This window comes from Sinocyclocheilus grahami, unplaced genomic scaffold (assembly GCF_001515645.1).
Source record: "Sinocyclocheilus grahami isolate Dianchi unplaced genomic scaffold, SAMN03320097.WGS_v1.1 scaffold347.1, whole genome shotgun sequence".
In the NCBI taxonomy this organism is placed as follows: Eukaryota; Metazoa; Chordata; class Actinopteri; order Cypriniformes; family Cyprinidae; genus Sinocyclocheilus; species Sinocyclocheilus grahami.
In genome coordinates this window covers 779,520-794,433 of record NW_015505526.1, presented here as the reverse complement: position 1 = coordinate 794,433, position 14,914 = coordinate 779,520, and the positions used below count along the sequence as shown (strand labels likewise).

The following is a 14,914-nucleotide window of genomic DNA, read 5'->3' as shown; positions in this document are numbered from 1 at the left end:
GCGTGTGCAATGTTTCACTAGATTGCTCCCTTGATGCCCGACCTCAGTGCTCTCTAAATGCCAACGGCTCGCTTTGCTCAACACAACCCAGCGTTACAATATGCCATAATTCCAGCCAATCAGAGACGGGGCTGCTAAATTCTGATTGGCTGCCTTGACAACCAGTCACAACATTCCTTGCATTACCATGACAGCAGAAGAGGAAAAATACAGTGCATATACAGTATAAGTTGATATTCTGAATCCAAAATACATCAATCTTAATAAGTACTATTGATCTTGTATTTAATCATTTATAATTAATATATAATTATTCATGAAAGTGAAAAATGTCTTATATTCAGGTGTGCATAATTATTAAACAGATTTTCTTTTACAGATAAATTGAGCCAAAAAAGAGATTTAACTCAAACTGAAAGTCAAAAATTATTAAATGTCCATGAGAAATATTCAAAACTAATGCAATACTAGAAATTGCAAAGTTAATGCATAACCATTGGACAGCAAAATGCTTAGTGGGTAAGCAGGGTCAGTCAAAAACATGTGGGGAAGAAAAGATGCATGTTAACTGCAAAAGAATTAGGAATTAAGGTGAAGAATTAGATGTAAAATCGCCAGGAACCATTTAGTCTCCAGCGCCACCATTTTCCAGAACTGCAACCTACCTGGAGTCTCCAGAAGTACAAGCTGTCAGGTTCTCAGAGACTTAGGTTAAGTATAAAATCCTAAAAAAAATTACCTATCAAAATAGGGGCGAGACCCTTTTGGGGTAGGGGCGTGTTTGTTTTGGTGATTTCAAATGTCAACTTTGGCTACCAGAAATCACTTACCCTGCCTTTCATAAGAATCACATACTGAAGTGTAGTAAAGTACTTGAAGACTGTTTTTTTTAGGCTTTATAGACAGATAAGTTGAGAGTGACTCTTGAAGGACCAGCACCACATCCCTCTTGTACCACTGTTTGAAGAATTTATCTTCCAGAATCTGGCTGTAAATTGCTTAAAGGAGTCATATGATGTTGCTAAAAAGAACATTATTTTGTGTATTTGGTGTAATGAAATGTGTTTATGCGCTTTAAGGTTAAAAAAACACATTATTTTCCCCATACTCTACATTATTGTTTCTCCTCTATGCCCCGCGAGCCGTTTTAGGTAGGCGTGGTTGACTCTTAACTTTTATAAAGAATAACTCTTTATTTATTTTTATTTATTTATTTATTACAGGGACAATGCATATTAATAAACATTTCTGTCAATATGCCAGAATTAGCCAGAAGGCTATTTTTCACCTGCAGTCCCTAGACAGATGGTAATAGTCATCCTAAAAGAGAATAAAATTACATATTAACATAACAATAAAACAATTACAATACATTTAGTAAAAAGTACTGTTAAGTTATGATGTACAATAGAAATGCAACAGACCAACAATCAGACAAACATCAGACAAATACATGAACATACACACACACAAAGCAAAAAAACCAACAGGGGGCAGCGAGAGCAGGTGTAGTAGTAAGCTAATGTTGACAGCTCTGATTATCAATGAGCCATTTCTTTAACTGGATCTTAAATGTACTATATATGTTTAGGTTTCTAAAATTTATGGGGGTGAGGTTCCACTCAGTAGCAGCTCGAACAGAAAAGGCGGTTTGGCCAAATACACTTTTCCTAAAGGGAATGATACAATCTCCCCTCGCTGCACCTCTGGTTCTGCTATGATCAGCTGTTCGGATGTTGACAAACTGATGGAGAGGAGGGGATGATAAACCATGAATAATTTTATAAACAAGACATAGATTTGAAAATTTCACCATGTTTTCCCAGCTGAGTAATCTGTGTTTTTTGGATTTGAGACTTTAGTCTTTGCAACTTTACAGATCTTCTTTATGCACCAAGAGCTTGTAACACTCCAAAGAGAAAGGAAAAATTGAAATCGCATCATATGACCCCTTTAATAATTATGCACACCTGAATATAAGGCGTTTTTCACTTCCAGCCTTCATGAACAATTATATATCGGTTATAAGTGATTAAATTCAAGATCAATAGTAGTTATTAAGATTTATGTTGTTTGGAATTGGTAAAATGTGCTTGGAAAATTTTTGCATTTTTGTGCACTCAAAATATGATCTTTCACGTGCAGAATTTTGGCAGCGATCTAACCCCATAGAGACCCAACGTAACTCAATTGAAGTTTTGAGTTCTCAGAAACAGCTCCGGGCCGGTGTAGTGCCGAAATTTGCACCCTGCCAGATTATGCACCCCCTAGTATTGGTAGGTTTAGGAGTAGGTGTGGGGGAGGGGTTAGGATTAGGGGTGGGGTTGGGATTAGGCAATCAGGTAGCGACTTCAACAAGGGGGTGCATAATCTGGCAGGGGTGCAGAATTCGGCACAACACCGGCAGGCCCCGCCCATTTGAGCCATGCTTTGAGCGACGGTCTGGCTCTACCTGCTCGTTGTGTTTACGCTCCGTCGGTCCCGTATGTGCGTGATTCACCTGCTCAGACACTCCTGAAGATCCGCTGAAGTTTAAGACGGTAAGATGGCGAGAGATCAGGAAATGAAGCAGGTGCATGTATCGCTGCGTTCTCTTGTATGAACTCGTGTTTGATGTTTGTTCCGTAGGTCGGTCTGGAAGTGTTTTATTCCGGTCTGGATGAGTCAATGTCTCTGTTCTGGTCATTTAATCTGTAGCAGTTCCACATGATCACTGCTGGAATGACACACACTGAACTCCATAACGAGCAGTCACACTCTCCATGAACAGGTCAAACTAGGTTTTACTGCATTCTAACCTAAAAGTTCTTAAATTGCATTCCTAAATTTGTCACTTTGGAACTTTGTTACAGGTCAAACACTTGAAACAGTGTTACAATGTTAAAAAGATTATTCAGAGCTGTTTGACAAATTAAGCTCATAATTTGTAAAAAATAAATAAGTTGCATGTTTGTTTCATGGAGTTATTGCTCGTAATAACACAGGAACTGGTGAGACAGGTGCAGAAGATCTTCATGATGGATGAAAGTGCTGTGAATGAGTCTAATGTGAAAGTGGCGGTCCGGGTGCGACCCATGAACAGGAGAGGTGAGTGTGTTTAATGTTTAGAGACTGTGTGTTTGATTCTGATCTTGATCTGTGGCCCTTATTTAATTTATGATCCTCATTTATGAAAGCAAACCTTCTTTTTATGTGGGTGTCGGAATGATGAAAATGAAAAAAATCTGGTTTAAAATGCATAAACTTTGTTTATATTGCATTTGCATGCTGTATTTTTTAAAATGTGTGTATATATATATATATATATATGAAGAGTTTATTTGCAGAAACAGATCACTTTTTTATTACGTTATCATGTTTTTATTTTGTTAGGTAGCTGTTTTTAAGTAATTTTTTAACCTAGTCAAAATAACTCAACTGCAGTTTGACTGAGTTTAATTGGAATGCACAATGAAAAAAACATGATTTTTGAGAATTGTTAAAAACTTTATTTAGAGTTTTTGCAAATTAACTCTTCATATTTATAAACAAACATATTTAAAAAATGATGCAAATGCCAGTTTTTTGTTCAATTACATATATCATTTAAGAAAAAAAATGCCAGTAGTTGAAATATCGCATATAAAATGCTGTTTGTGAGCGATGATGCAAACTATATTATGACCAGTTTTTGATTGATTGTTATTAATGTGCTTTTTATAGAACGAGACTTAAAGACAAAATGTGTAGTGGACATGGAAGGAAATCAGACCATCCTGTACCCGGCCAATGGAAACCTGGGAAAGGGCGACAGCAGGTAAACTGGGGTGTGTTTGTGTGGGTGTGTGATTGTATTTGGCAAAAATGACCAATCTTTATATCTGTCTTGACAAGCCTCAAACTACTGGGGTAATCAGATCTGAAGAACATGTGCTGCTTGCCTTTGCAGAACAATGCTAGGGTGTTCTGAGGAGTTTCTAGTGGCTATTAATTGCTCACCAGGTGAAATCATGATGAGTCTGATCACAGAGTAAAGAAACAGAATCTCTCTCTCTCTCCCACTGATATTTTCTTTCTTACTCTACATTCCTCTTCTACTTTGACCTTCAGTGTCCATAGAAACGAGTGAAGGTTCATTGGCAGGTCAAAGGTAACCCTGGATACTCGTGATTAAAAACCCAAGAAACTAAATTACTCATGTCTCTTTGGGTCTTTTCGGGCAACCTAAAAACAAAGCTGCGCGGATGTGTGCTGTCCTTTCGTTTACCAAGCACCACCACATAGCTTTACAAATCTGCTTTACTTCCTGTGAATACAAATACTGTAGGCATTTCAGAAAAGAAAACTTTGAATGTTCAACGGTCAAAGTTTTCACTCGCAGTTTACAATAAAAATATCTTGACGTTTGAAAGTTATATGTTCACTGTGTGTTCCTTAGGAGTTGCTAAAACTTTCGGAGTGCTAGGTGGTTACTGGTATGGTTTCTGTAGTGTTGCTGTGTGTGTTTTTTAAGCTGTTCTGGCCTGGGTGGTTGCTAGGCAGATACTTAAGTGTTCTTGGTAGATTCTATGGCATTTTGTGGTTGTCAGGGTGTTCTGGGTGGTTGCTAGGTCGTTGCCAGGCAAATGTTAAGGTGTTCTGAGTGGTTTCAAAGGCAATATGTGGTTTGTTAAGATGTTCTGGGCAGTTGCTAAGGTTTTCTGAGTGGTTTCAATGGCATTATGTGGTTTTTAAGGTGTTGTGGGTGGTTGCTAGGGTGTTGCTAAGATTTTCTGAGTGGTTTCTAGGACATTATATTTCATTTTATATATATATATATAAGTACAATATGTTCCAGGTAGTTGCTAGGTTGTTGCTAGGCCATTACTTAGATTTTTGGAGTGGTTTCAAGGGCATTATGTGGTTGTCAGGGTGTTCTAGGTGGTTGCTAGGCTGTTTCTAACATTTTCTCAGTGGTTTCAAGGGCATTATGTAGTTGTTAAGATGTCCAGGGCAGTTGCTAGGGTGTTGCTAGGCTGTTGATAAGATTTTTGGAGTGGTTTCTAAGGCATTATGTGGTTGTTAAGGTATTCTGGGCAGTTGCTAAGGTGTTGCTAGGCCATTGATAAGATTTTGGAGTGGTTTCTAAGGCATTATGTGGTTGTTAAGGTGTTTTTAGGGGTTAGGCAGTTGCTAAGATGTTCTTGGGTGGTTTGTAGGGCATTGTAGGGTTGAAGACCAAAGACGATATTTTGAAGAATGTGACTAGTTGACTTCAGTAGTGTTTATTTCCACACTATGGAAGTCTATGGGCACCGTCAGCTGTTTGGCTACCAATACTCATACAGGTTTGGAACAACATAAAGGTTAGTAAATTCTGACATTTTTCTGTGCACTATTCCTTTCAGATTGGTCGTGCATTAAAAACTGTGTTATCTTGATAATGCTGCTGCATTTACTTTGGATGAATGTAAACAATTTTACTTATCGATTGTGTATTTATAACATTATTCTTGTTATTTTGTACCTTTTTTTTAACCAGATAACGGTTGTCTGGTGTTTTAATCCATGCATATGTTGCATGCTGTGGATTTTAGCAGTTTACTCCATTAACACAAAGAGGAGTTTGTTGGTTGTGCAGCAGAGCCTTCATCAGTCAGCAGTGTTTCATATCTCAGTCACTGATCCAGCGGTTCGTCTGTCCTTCAGCTGAAATCTGCTGTCGGTTTTGCATTGGTCGTCTGTCAGCATGCACCAAACCGCACATGCATGTTCGTAATATTAAAGACCAGCCAGTTGCCAGCCAGTGCTGGAGGATTTTTATCTGTTTTTCCGTCATTCCTTCTCTGTCTCCTCTTCCATTTCTGCTCCTGGTCTCTTTACAAAGGGTGTGCCTGTTTTCTCCACAAGCCTTTCCTCATGCAGGAGTCTCCTCGGTCGTATCCAGCTTTTCTCAGTGCTGATCTAGTCATGTTTCAGACCTCTGCCGTAACTTGCAGCGGTTTGCGGCGTTGGCGTGCAAACAGGTTTTACAGGCTTATGCAAGAAAGTTTACTCAAATTCCATAATCTTTCAAAGCAAGGTTGTGTTTTCATTATGAAGCACATGTAGAGACAGCTCACTCATGCAGATGCTGTTTGTCATGCAAATGATATCAGGGTGGAATTTAATTAAAGAAAATGTGAGATGAAGGAGGTTCAGAGAGGATGGTTTAATTGTGTAATTCTCTCATAATGACTGAAATAAGGCCAACATTTCTGAAATCTTCCTGAAATGCTTCAAGACTTTGTGTGGTCCTCCCGCCAACAGCAGAAATCATGTTCAGGATTCATTTGAAATAGAATCGAAATGATTTTACTTTCACTTTCGATTAATTTAATGGATCCTTGCTGAATAAAAGTATTCATTTCATATATACTGTATATTCTAATATTGTGTTTTTGTTGTTTTTCGTTCTTTCCTTTTGTGAACGCAGGAGCAAACCAAAGGTAAGGTCTCGCAATACATTAATGTGAACAAATGCATTGCAATCACTCTATCATGAATAATGTGCATGACAGAAAGTGTGTAACTTAACTGGATTTCGACAGCTCATTAAAACTTGTGACGTGCATCTGTTACACAATCTTTAGACATCTGCATTACTTCGTTTTAGGTTTTCGCATATGATTATTGCTTCTGGTCTATGGATGAAGCTGAGGCAGCCAAATTTGCAGGTCTGTTGACATTCAAAATAATACATTTTGCTATAATGACCAACCCTTTTGTTAAAACTATCACTAAGCCTCTGTAATGTGTTTATACTGCAGTGATCTGAATCATCAGGGGTCATTTATGATGGCAATAGAAACTCTTATAGACATCAATATTCCCTGCTTGTGTTTCCTTGTGAACTTTTCTGAAGAAAAGACAAACCTGTAAAACTGCTTTATCAAATCAGCTGTTCATCTGTGGTTTATCAGCTCTTTTGTAAAGGTTCAAGCAGTTGCTGCATTTGTTCATTACCTTTTTTTTAATTATTATTTAGAATGATAATAAATAAAATCTCAGTTACAGTAACACACTTACAAATGGAAATAAAAGGACATTGCACTTCAAGGCATTTGAAAAAGTTAAATTGAATCTTTTAAAGAAATAGTTCACCTAAAAATGTAAATGTACTCACATTCAGGCCATTCAAGATGAAGATGAGTTTGTTTCTTCATCTGAACAGATTTGGAGAAATGTAGCATTCCATCACTTCGTCACCAATGGATGCTCTGCAGTGAATGGGTGCCGTCAGAATGAGAGTCCAAACAGCTGATAAAAACAGCACAATAATCCACACCACTCAAGTCCATCAATTAACATATTGTGAAGTGAAAAGCTGCATGTTTAAAAGAAACAAATCCATCGTTAAGACGTTTTTAATGTCAAACATGTTGTTTCTTTCTAAAATAGTCTATAATCCATAGTAACGCTTTCTCCATTGAAAAAGTCCATCCCCTTGCTTAAAAATCCACCCACACATTTGTATAGATCTGTTATTGCTTGTAATCGGTGCTTGATCTGCGTGGATTTCGCTCCTGATTCAGACCAGACGACTGGTGAAGGCAATGTTATAGATAAAAGACTTGTATTTCAGTCGAAAGCAATGGCTTGAAGTCAGAAATGCCTTAATGATAGATGAAGTGAAAAGCTGCATGTTTATAAGAAACAAATCCATCGTTAAGACGTTTTTAATGTCAAACATGTTGTTTCTTTCTAAAATAGTCCATAATCCATAGTAACGCTTTCTCCATTGAAAAAGTCCATCCCCTTGCTTAAAAATCCACCCACACATTTGTATAGATCTGTTATTGCTTGTAATCGGTGCTTGATCTGCGTGGATTTCGCTCCTGATTCAGACCAGACGACTGGTGAAGGCAATGTTATAGATAAAAGACTTGTATTTCAGTCGAAAGCAATGGCTTGAAGTCAGAAATGCCTTAATGATAGATTTATTTCTTACAAACACGCAGCTTTTGGCTTCACAAGACATGAATTGATGGACTGGAGTGGTGAGGATTACTTGTGGATTATTGTGATGTTTTTATCAGCTGTTTGGACTCTCATTCTGACGGCACCCATTCACTGCAGAGCATCCATTGCTGAGACGCTGATGCAATGCTACATTTCTCCAAATCTGATGAAGAAACAAACTCATCCTAATCTTGGATGGCCTGATTGTGAGTTCATTTTAATTTCTGGGTGAAGTATTCCTGTATTTTGAATTGATTTTATAATGCATGCCAGTTATTCTCATTTGCAGTGTTCTCATGTGTAACTCATAGGTCAGGATGTGGTGTTTCAGTGTCTTGGAGAGAGTCTTTTGGACAGCGCTTTCCAAGGATACAACGCCTGTATATTTGCATATGGGCAAACAGGTACAGTTAGATTTGCTGGAAAGCTCTCTATGCGAAAATTCTATTTTAGTCTCCATGAAAGGTTTAAGCAGAACTACTTACTGTTTCCCAGCACATAACTCACTCTTGGATATCTGCTTGATGTGCATCAAACAAAACACTAAAGCAAATAAAAACAAATGTAACCCTGTAAAGCTTTGCATTGGAAATAATAGTTAGAAAAACTTAGTTTTTAACCTTTAGACAAAATATTGAAAAATTCTAAAAAGAAAAGTTTGCATATATCATATAATATAATATATAGTGAGAATATGGAGTTTACACTCAAGGAGGAAAAGACGCCTTACTTTTATTCAGATAACATGCAGGTGCTGATATTTGTATGCCAAAATTGAGATGAAATTCTGATGGTAATGTAAATCAATGTGGTCTTTATAACACTTTATAAGATTACTTACAAAAAATGCATATAAAAATCAGTTGTCACTCTATGTCTCCAATAATATGTCTTAGTTAGATGAGATTGAAATGCTTAGTTTTGTGATCAAACCTCTGTAGATTCAAAAACATTATGCAATGCAATACAATGATGATTGAGAAATGAACAAATCATTCCTTAAAAGAAGAGATTTGAGCTGTTTTCAAGGCTTGGGAAGATCCTTCCTCCACTGAGCAACAGTGAACGTAAAGCTTCTGGAAACGAACGTTCTTCAAAAGCCTCAGATTTGAGACTCACATTTTAAAATGAAAATTCATTTATTGAATTTAAATGATCAAATTAATGTATGGATAATCAAGTAAATTTAAGTTGCTTCAGTCCGTTCTGCAACATTTTGATCGTGTTTATCATTTAGAGGCATTTGCATATCAGTAGGCTATAAGGGTTTAAACGAAAATCTGATCTCTGATTGGTTCACGCTTTATCTGGATGGTCTGCAGGCTCAGGAAAGTCGTACACGATGATGGGAGCGGCCGAGCAGCCGGGTCTGATCCCGCGACTCTGCAGTTCTCTGTTCCAGCGCAGCGTACAGGAGCAGAGGGAGGGCGAGAGCTTCACCGTGGAGGTGTCCTACATGGAGATCTACAACGAGAAGGTGCGAGACCTTCTGGATCCCAAAGGGTGAGTCCCTAGATCTGCTTACATGCAGATCGTTTTCCAATTAAAGCCCATATTTGATTGTCTGTGTTCCATCAGTCATGAAAAACCTGTAAAAATCACTCATTGTTGTCCTTCTAAACGAATTGGTGTGATGTTCCTCTCAGGAGCCGGCAGGCGTTGAGGGTCCGGGAGCATAAGGTGTTGGGGCCGTATGTGGACGGTCTGTCCCGCCTCGCTGTGACCAGCTACAAGGTTCTTCCGACACCTTCACCTACGTTAACGCTCTCAGTGCTGAAGCGGGAAGATTTTGACCAGCTTTGGTTTTGTATTTCAGGACATCGAGTCTCTGATGTCGGAGGGGAATAAATCCCGCACTGTGGCGGCCACGAACATGAACGAGGAGAGCAGCCGCTCGCACGCTGTCTTCAACATCATTCTGACACACACGCTCCGAGACCTGAAGACTGGGGTGAGATGCAGACTGACCTCTCCCTCATCTATTTAAAATAACTAGCTATATATGTTTTCAGGAGAGCATGCAAATGGTGTTTCCCAGTGCGAAAATGACTAGCACAATACTAGTGTTTTTTTGGCACTGAGCGTCACATTTTCAAACAATGTCAAATTAAACGTATGGATTTTTGTTGTCGTTCAGTTTGGTGCAACTAGTGATATTGTGTGGATGGTGTTATTTCAGACGAGTGGAGAGAAGGTGAGTAAACTCAGCCTGGTGGATCTGGCCGGCAGTGAGAGAGCTGATAAAACTGGAGCTGGAGGAGAAAGACTCAAAGAAGGCAGCAACATTAACAGGTCAAACACACACACACACACACACACACGTTTGTTTATATCTTGCAGGGGATTTTTTAATGACTAGCACAATACTAGTGTTTTTTTGGCACTGAGCATCACATTTTCAAAAAATGTCAAATTAAACGTATGGATTTTTGTTGTCGTTCAGTTTGGTGCAACTAGTGATATTGTGTGGATGGTGTTATTTCAGACGAGTGGAGAGAAGGTGAGTAAACTCAGTCTGGTGGATCTGGCCGGCAGTGAGAGAGCTGATAAAACTGGAGCTGGAGGAGAAAGACTCAAAGAAGGCCAAAACAATAACAGCACACACACACACACACACACACACACGTTTGTTTATATCTTGCAGGGGATTTTTTACTTTGTTGTTCCTAAAGTAATTAATTTGATTAATCGGCTGATATTTTGCTATTTGATTTTTGTAAAAATGTAAAGGAAGAATTTGTTAAAATAATTTTTAATGAATTAATTTTAAATATTAATTACATTATTTTCTCTTTATTTATTTATTTATTTAAAATTCCAATCATTTTTTGCTCCCTTCATATTTACAAAAGTTAATTAATTTAAATAATTGGCTGATATTTGACGGTTTCTTTTCTTTGACCCTCTCTATTTTTTGTGAAGAATTTGTGAATAAGTATTTATTTAAACTATTTTTAGTTAATTTATTCATTTTAATTATTTATTGGAATAATTAATTGCTTTCTCGGTCATTTTTTGATTTATTCTTTTGTCTATAATTTTTTTCTAATACATTTTTGGTCCCATCATATTGATATAAGGTTGATTAAATTGAGCGATTTGTAATTTATTTCTATCAATCATTTAATCGTTTAATTTAATGTATTTATTTAGTATTATTTATTTGGTTTCACACCAACACTCCATCATTTACACACATTCAGATGTGTTCTTGTCATAATGTTTTTGTGTTCAGGTCCCTCACAACTCTTGGACTGGTGATCTCGGCGTTGGCGGAGCAGGGCGCAGGAAAAAACAAGAGTAAATTTGTTCCGTACAGAGACTCCGTGCTCACGTGGTTACTGAAGGTGATGATTCATTTTATTTTTGTACTTTTAAGAATCTGGAAGTCTTCAAGGAGTAGTTTAGTCCAAAATGTCCATTATTTTCTCACTGTCATGTCATTCAGTGCCTGTATGCTGTAATTTTAGCTGTAAAACACAAAATGAGATAGTTTTTTAAAGAATATTTATGCAGCTTTTTTCAAATGCAGTGTTCAAATTGGCTGTCACCATTAAAGTGCCCCTATTACGGGTAATGAAAGGTTCATATTTTGGTTTTGGGAGTCCCCAACAACAGGTTGACATGCATGCAAGGTCAAAAAACACTTTCATTGTCTTATAATATGCATTTATTTTTACCTTACTCGGTCAACGACTCCCAAACGATTCGCTCAATGATTCATTTTTCCAAAGTTTTGTGAATTGAGTAAATATTAAGTAAAATCTCAAAAAGCAGGTTCATATGAGTTGTTATTTGCTAAGAATTCCATGGAAATGATGCCATAGGTTTGGCTTTGTTTCACTGAAACTCTCTGATGTACTTTCCTCTTTGTTTGCACATCAGGACAGTTTAGGAGGCAACAGTCGCACCGCTATGGTTGCAACGGTGAGTCCAGCGGCCGACAACTACGACGAGACTCTGTCTACACTACGGTATGCCGACCGGGCCAAAAGCATCGTTAATCACGCCGTGATTAATGAAGATCCAAACGCCAGAATCATCAGAGAGCTGAGAGAGGAGGTGGAGAAACTCCGCAGCCAGCTGACCGAGGCTGAGGTACTGCACACAAACACCTGCCTGCTGTGTGACCTCCAGCAACAGCGTTCAACAGTGTGTGTGTGTGTGTGTGTGTGAAGTCAATGAAAGCTCCTGAGCTCAAAGAGAGGCTGGAGGAGTCCGAGAAGCTGATCCAGGAGATGACTGTGAGCTGGGAGGAGAAACTCAGGAAGACTGAGGAGATCGCACAGGTATTAAACACACACACGTGCATATATATCAAGATTTTTTATTGTATATAGATGTATTTTTTGTGAATTGAGTAAATATTAAGTATAATTTTAATTATTAATCAAACATTTAATTATTTAATTACATGATTATTTGCCCCTTTCACATTTATTTATTTATTCATTTTTATTTAATGCTTTTTATAATTATTTTTTGATCCCTTCATATTTACATAAATGTACATCTTTTCGTACAAGATTAATTGCCTGATGTTTGGCCATTTTGACACTACCTGCATTGGTAGATTGTGATTTGGGTAGATTATGTCAAATAAGCATTTATTGAAATAGTTTTAAATTAATTATTAATTTATTTTAATTGTTTATTTAAGTGATTTAATTGCCTTTTTTGACAACTGTTATTTGTGACCCTGGAGCACAAAAGCAGTCTTAAGTCGCTGGGGGATATTTGTAGCACTAGCCAAAAAAACATTGTATGGGTCAAAATTATCGATCTTTTTCTTTTATGCCAAAAAACTAATTGGATATTAAGTAAAGATCATGTTCCATGAAGATATTTTGTAAATTTCCTACTGTAAATATGTCAAAACTTAATTTTTGATTAGTAATATGCATTGCGAAGAACTTCATTTGGACAACTTTATAGGCGATTTTCCTAGCCAAAAAAACATTGTATAGGTCAAAATTATCGATCTTTTTCTTTTATGCCAAAAAACTAATTGGATATTAAGTAAAGATCATGTTCCATGAAGATATTTTGTAAATTTCCTACTGTAAATATGTCAAAACTTAATTTTTGATTAGTAATATGCATTGCTAAGAACTTCATTTGGACAACTTTATAGGCGATTTTCTCAGTATTTAGATTTTTTGTACCCTCAGATTCCAGATTTTTTAATAATTGTCCTATCATAACAAACCACACATCAATGGAAAGCTTATTTATTCAGCTTTCAGATGATGTATAAATCTCAATTTCAAAAAATTGACCCTTATGACTGGTTTTGTGGTCCAGGGTCACATTTGATTGATTTTTAATAAACGTTTGTCTAATACATTTTTGTCCCATCATGTTTTATATATATAAAATTATCTTCTTTTTTTTTGGGGGGGGGGGGGGGGGGACCTTGTGGTGCTCGTAATGAAAACATGATGGGACAAAAATAAAACAAAAATTATTGGAGTACAAAATACTATTTCAGTGCATAATTGTTTTAATTGTGGGCATGTCACCACATGGAGTTTTGTCAGGATCTTCTGCATTTAAAGAAATGATAAAACCCCTGAGGACAGTCAACAAAACACAGAAGTCTGGTTGACATTCCTCTGAACTGAAGTGTGTTTGGTTCTTCAGGAGCGACAGAAGCAGCTGGAGAGTTTGGGAATTTCTCTGCAGTCGTCTGGGATCAGAGTCATTGATGATAAATGCTTCCTGGTCAACCTGAACGCAGACCCCGCTCTCAACGAGCTGCTCGTCTATTACTTAAAGGTACAGACACTAATTAATAAAAAGCAGTGTTACGTCTCTGCTTGAATATTTCATATAAAACTATTCGTATGCATGCATAAATGGTTGATTGACTATCAGCTGTTTTTTTTTTTTTTAAGTTGGTGTGGATGAGGTGTTGTGTTTTCATTGATGTGTGTGTGTTGATGTGCAGGAACACATTACTCGTGTGGGTTCTGCAGACTCTCAGGACATTCAGTTGTGTGGTTTGGCAATTCAACCGGAGCATTGTGTTATAGACATCAAACTAGAGACGGGAGTCACGCTCAGCCCGAAGAGAAACGCTCGGTAATCACATGCGCACGCGCACGCGCACACACACACACACACACACACACACGCGTGGACACACACACACACACGCGTGGACACACACACACACACACGCGTGGACACACACACGCACACACACACACAGATTTAGGCAAGTGGAGTATTACATGCCAAAACAGTGTGAAATTTACAAAAATTATAAATGATGTCTAAAAATATTACTAAAACGTTAAAATAAACATTAACTGAAAAAAGTATGCATGTATATTGCTTATATCTGAAATAATTTTATTTCAGCTAGTTGACGAGGCAACATTTTCATTTAGTTTAACTAAAAACTACTATTAAAATAGCTCGAGCTAAAACTGAAATAAAAATATATACTGTAGATATTTTTTAATTATTTGTTACGTTTTATTTATAGACTAATAAAAATGTCAAACTAAAATGAAATAAACTAATTCCAAATCTTAATAAAAACTATAATAGTGTCTCAATGATAATAAAGTAAAACTGAATATATTTTATGCTGAAAATAAATGATTTCTTTGCTCCATTTACTCAATATATTTGCACTATTTCACACTAATAGTGTGCTGTTTGCACTATGTGCACTATTTGCTCTATTGACCCAGTTTATATGCACTATTTGCACTAATAAGCTGTTATTTTGCACTAATAGTGCACTATTTACTCGATTTGTTTGCACGATTTTAGTAAATAAACAGTACATAATTGAAAAGAAAATGTGATTTCATGGAATTTATTTATTCATTCATATGTTTGTTTATTATACATTAGACATTTTATGTGTGTGTGTGTGTGTGTGTATATATATATATATATATATATATATATATATATATACAAACTTTGTATTTTTTTA

General features: G+C 36.9%; 1 protein-coding gene across 1 annotated transcript in view; it reads left to right on the top strand.

The window, feature by feature from the left end:
• Positions 1-2,470: 2,470 nt before the first annotated feature.
• Positions 2,471-14,914, top strand: part of kif13bb (kinesin family member 13Bb) — a 33,782-nt gene continuing 21,338 nt past the window's right edge. The window contains exons 1-16 of the mRNA XM_016229072.1: positions 2,471-2,540; positions 2,629-2,770; positions 2,985-3,087; positions 3,703-3,796; positions 6,434-6,446; positions 6,614-6,674; positions 8,271-8,363; positions 9,282-9,462; positions 9,606-9,693; positions 9,776-9,910; positions 10,139-10,251; positions 11,195-11,306; positions 11,845-12,057; positions 12,138-12,248; positions 13,603-13,737; positions 13,910-14,043. Coding sequence (XP_016084558.1) covers positions 3,015-3,087; positions 3,703-3,796; positions 6,434-6,446; positions 6,614-6,674; positions 8,271-8,363; positions 9,282-9,462; positions 9,606-9,693; positions 9,776-9,910; positions 10,139-10,251; positions 11,195-11,306; positions 11,845-12,057; positions 12,138-12,248; positions 13,603-13,737; positions 13,910-14,043 — 1,556 coding nt within the window. The 5' untranslated portion in view covers positions 2,471-2,540; positions 2,629-2,770; positions 2,985-3,014. The remainder of the gene's footprint in view (positions 2,541-2,628; positions 2,771-2,984; positions 3,088-3,702; positions 3,797-6,433; positions 6,447-6,613; positions 6,675-8,270; positions 8,364-9,281; positions 9,463-9,605; positions 9,694-9,775; positions 9,911-10,138; positions 10,252-11,194; positions 11,307-11,844; positions 12,058-12,137; positions 12,249-13,602; positions 13,738-13,909; positions 14,044-14,914) is intronic.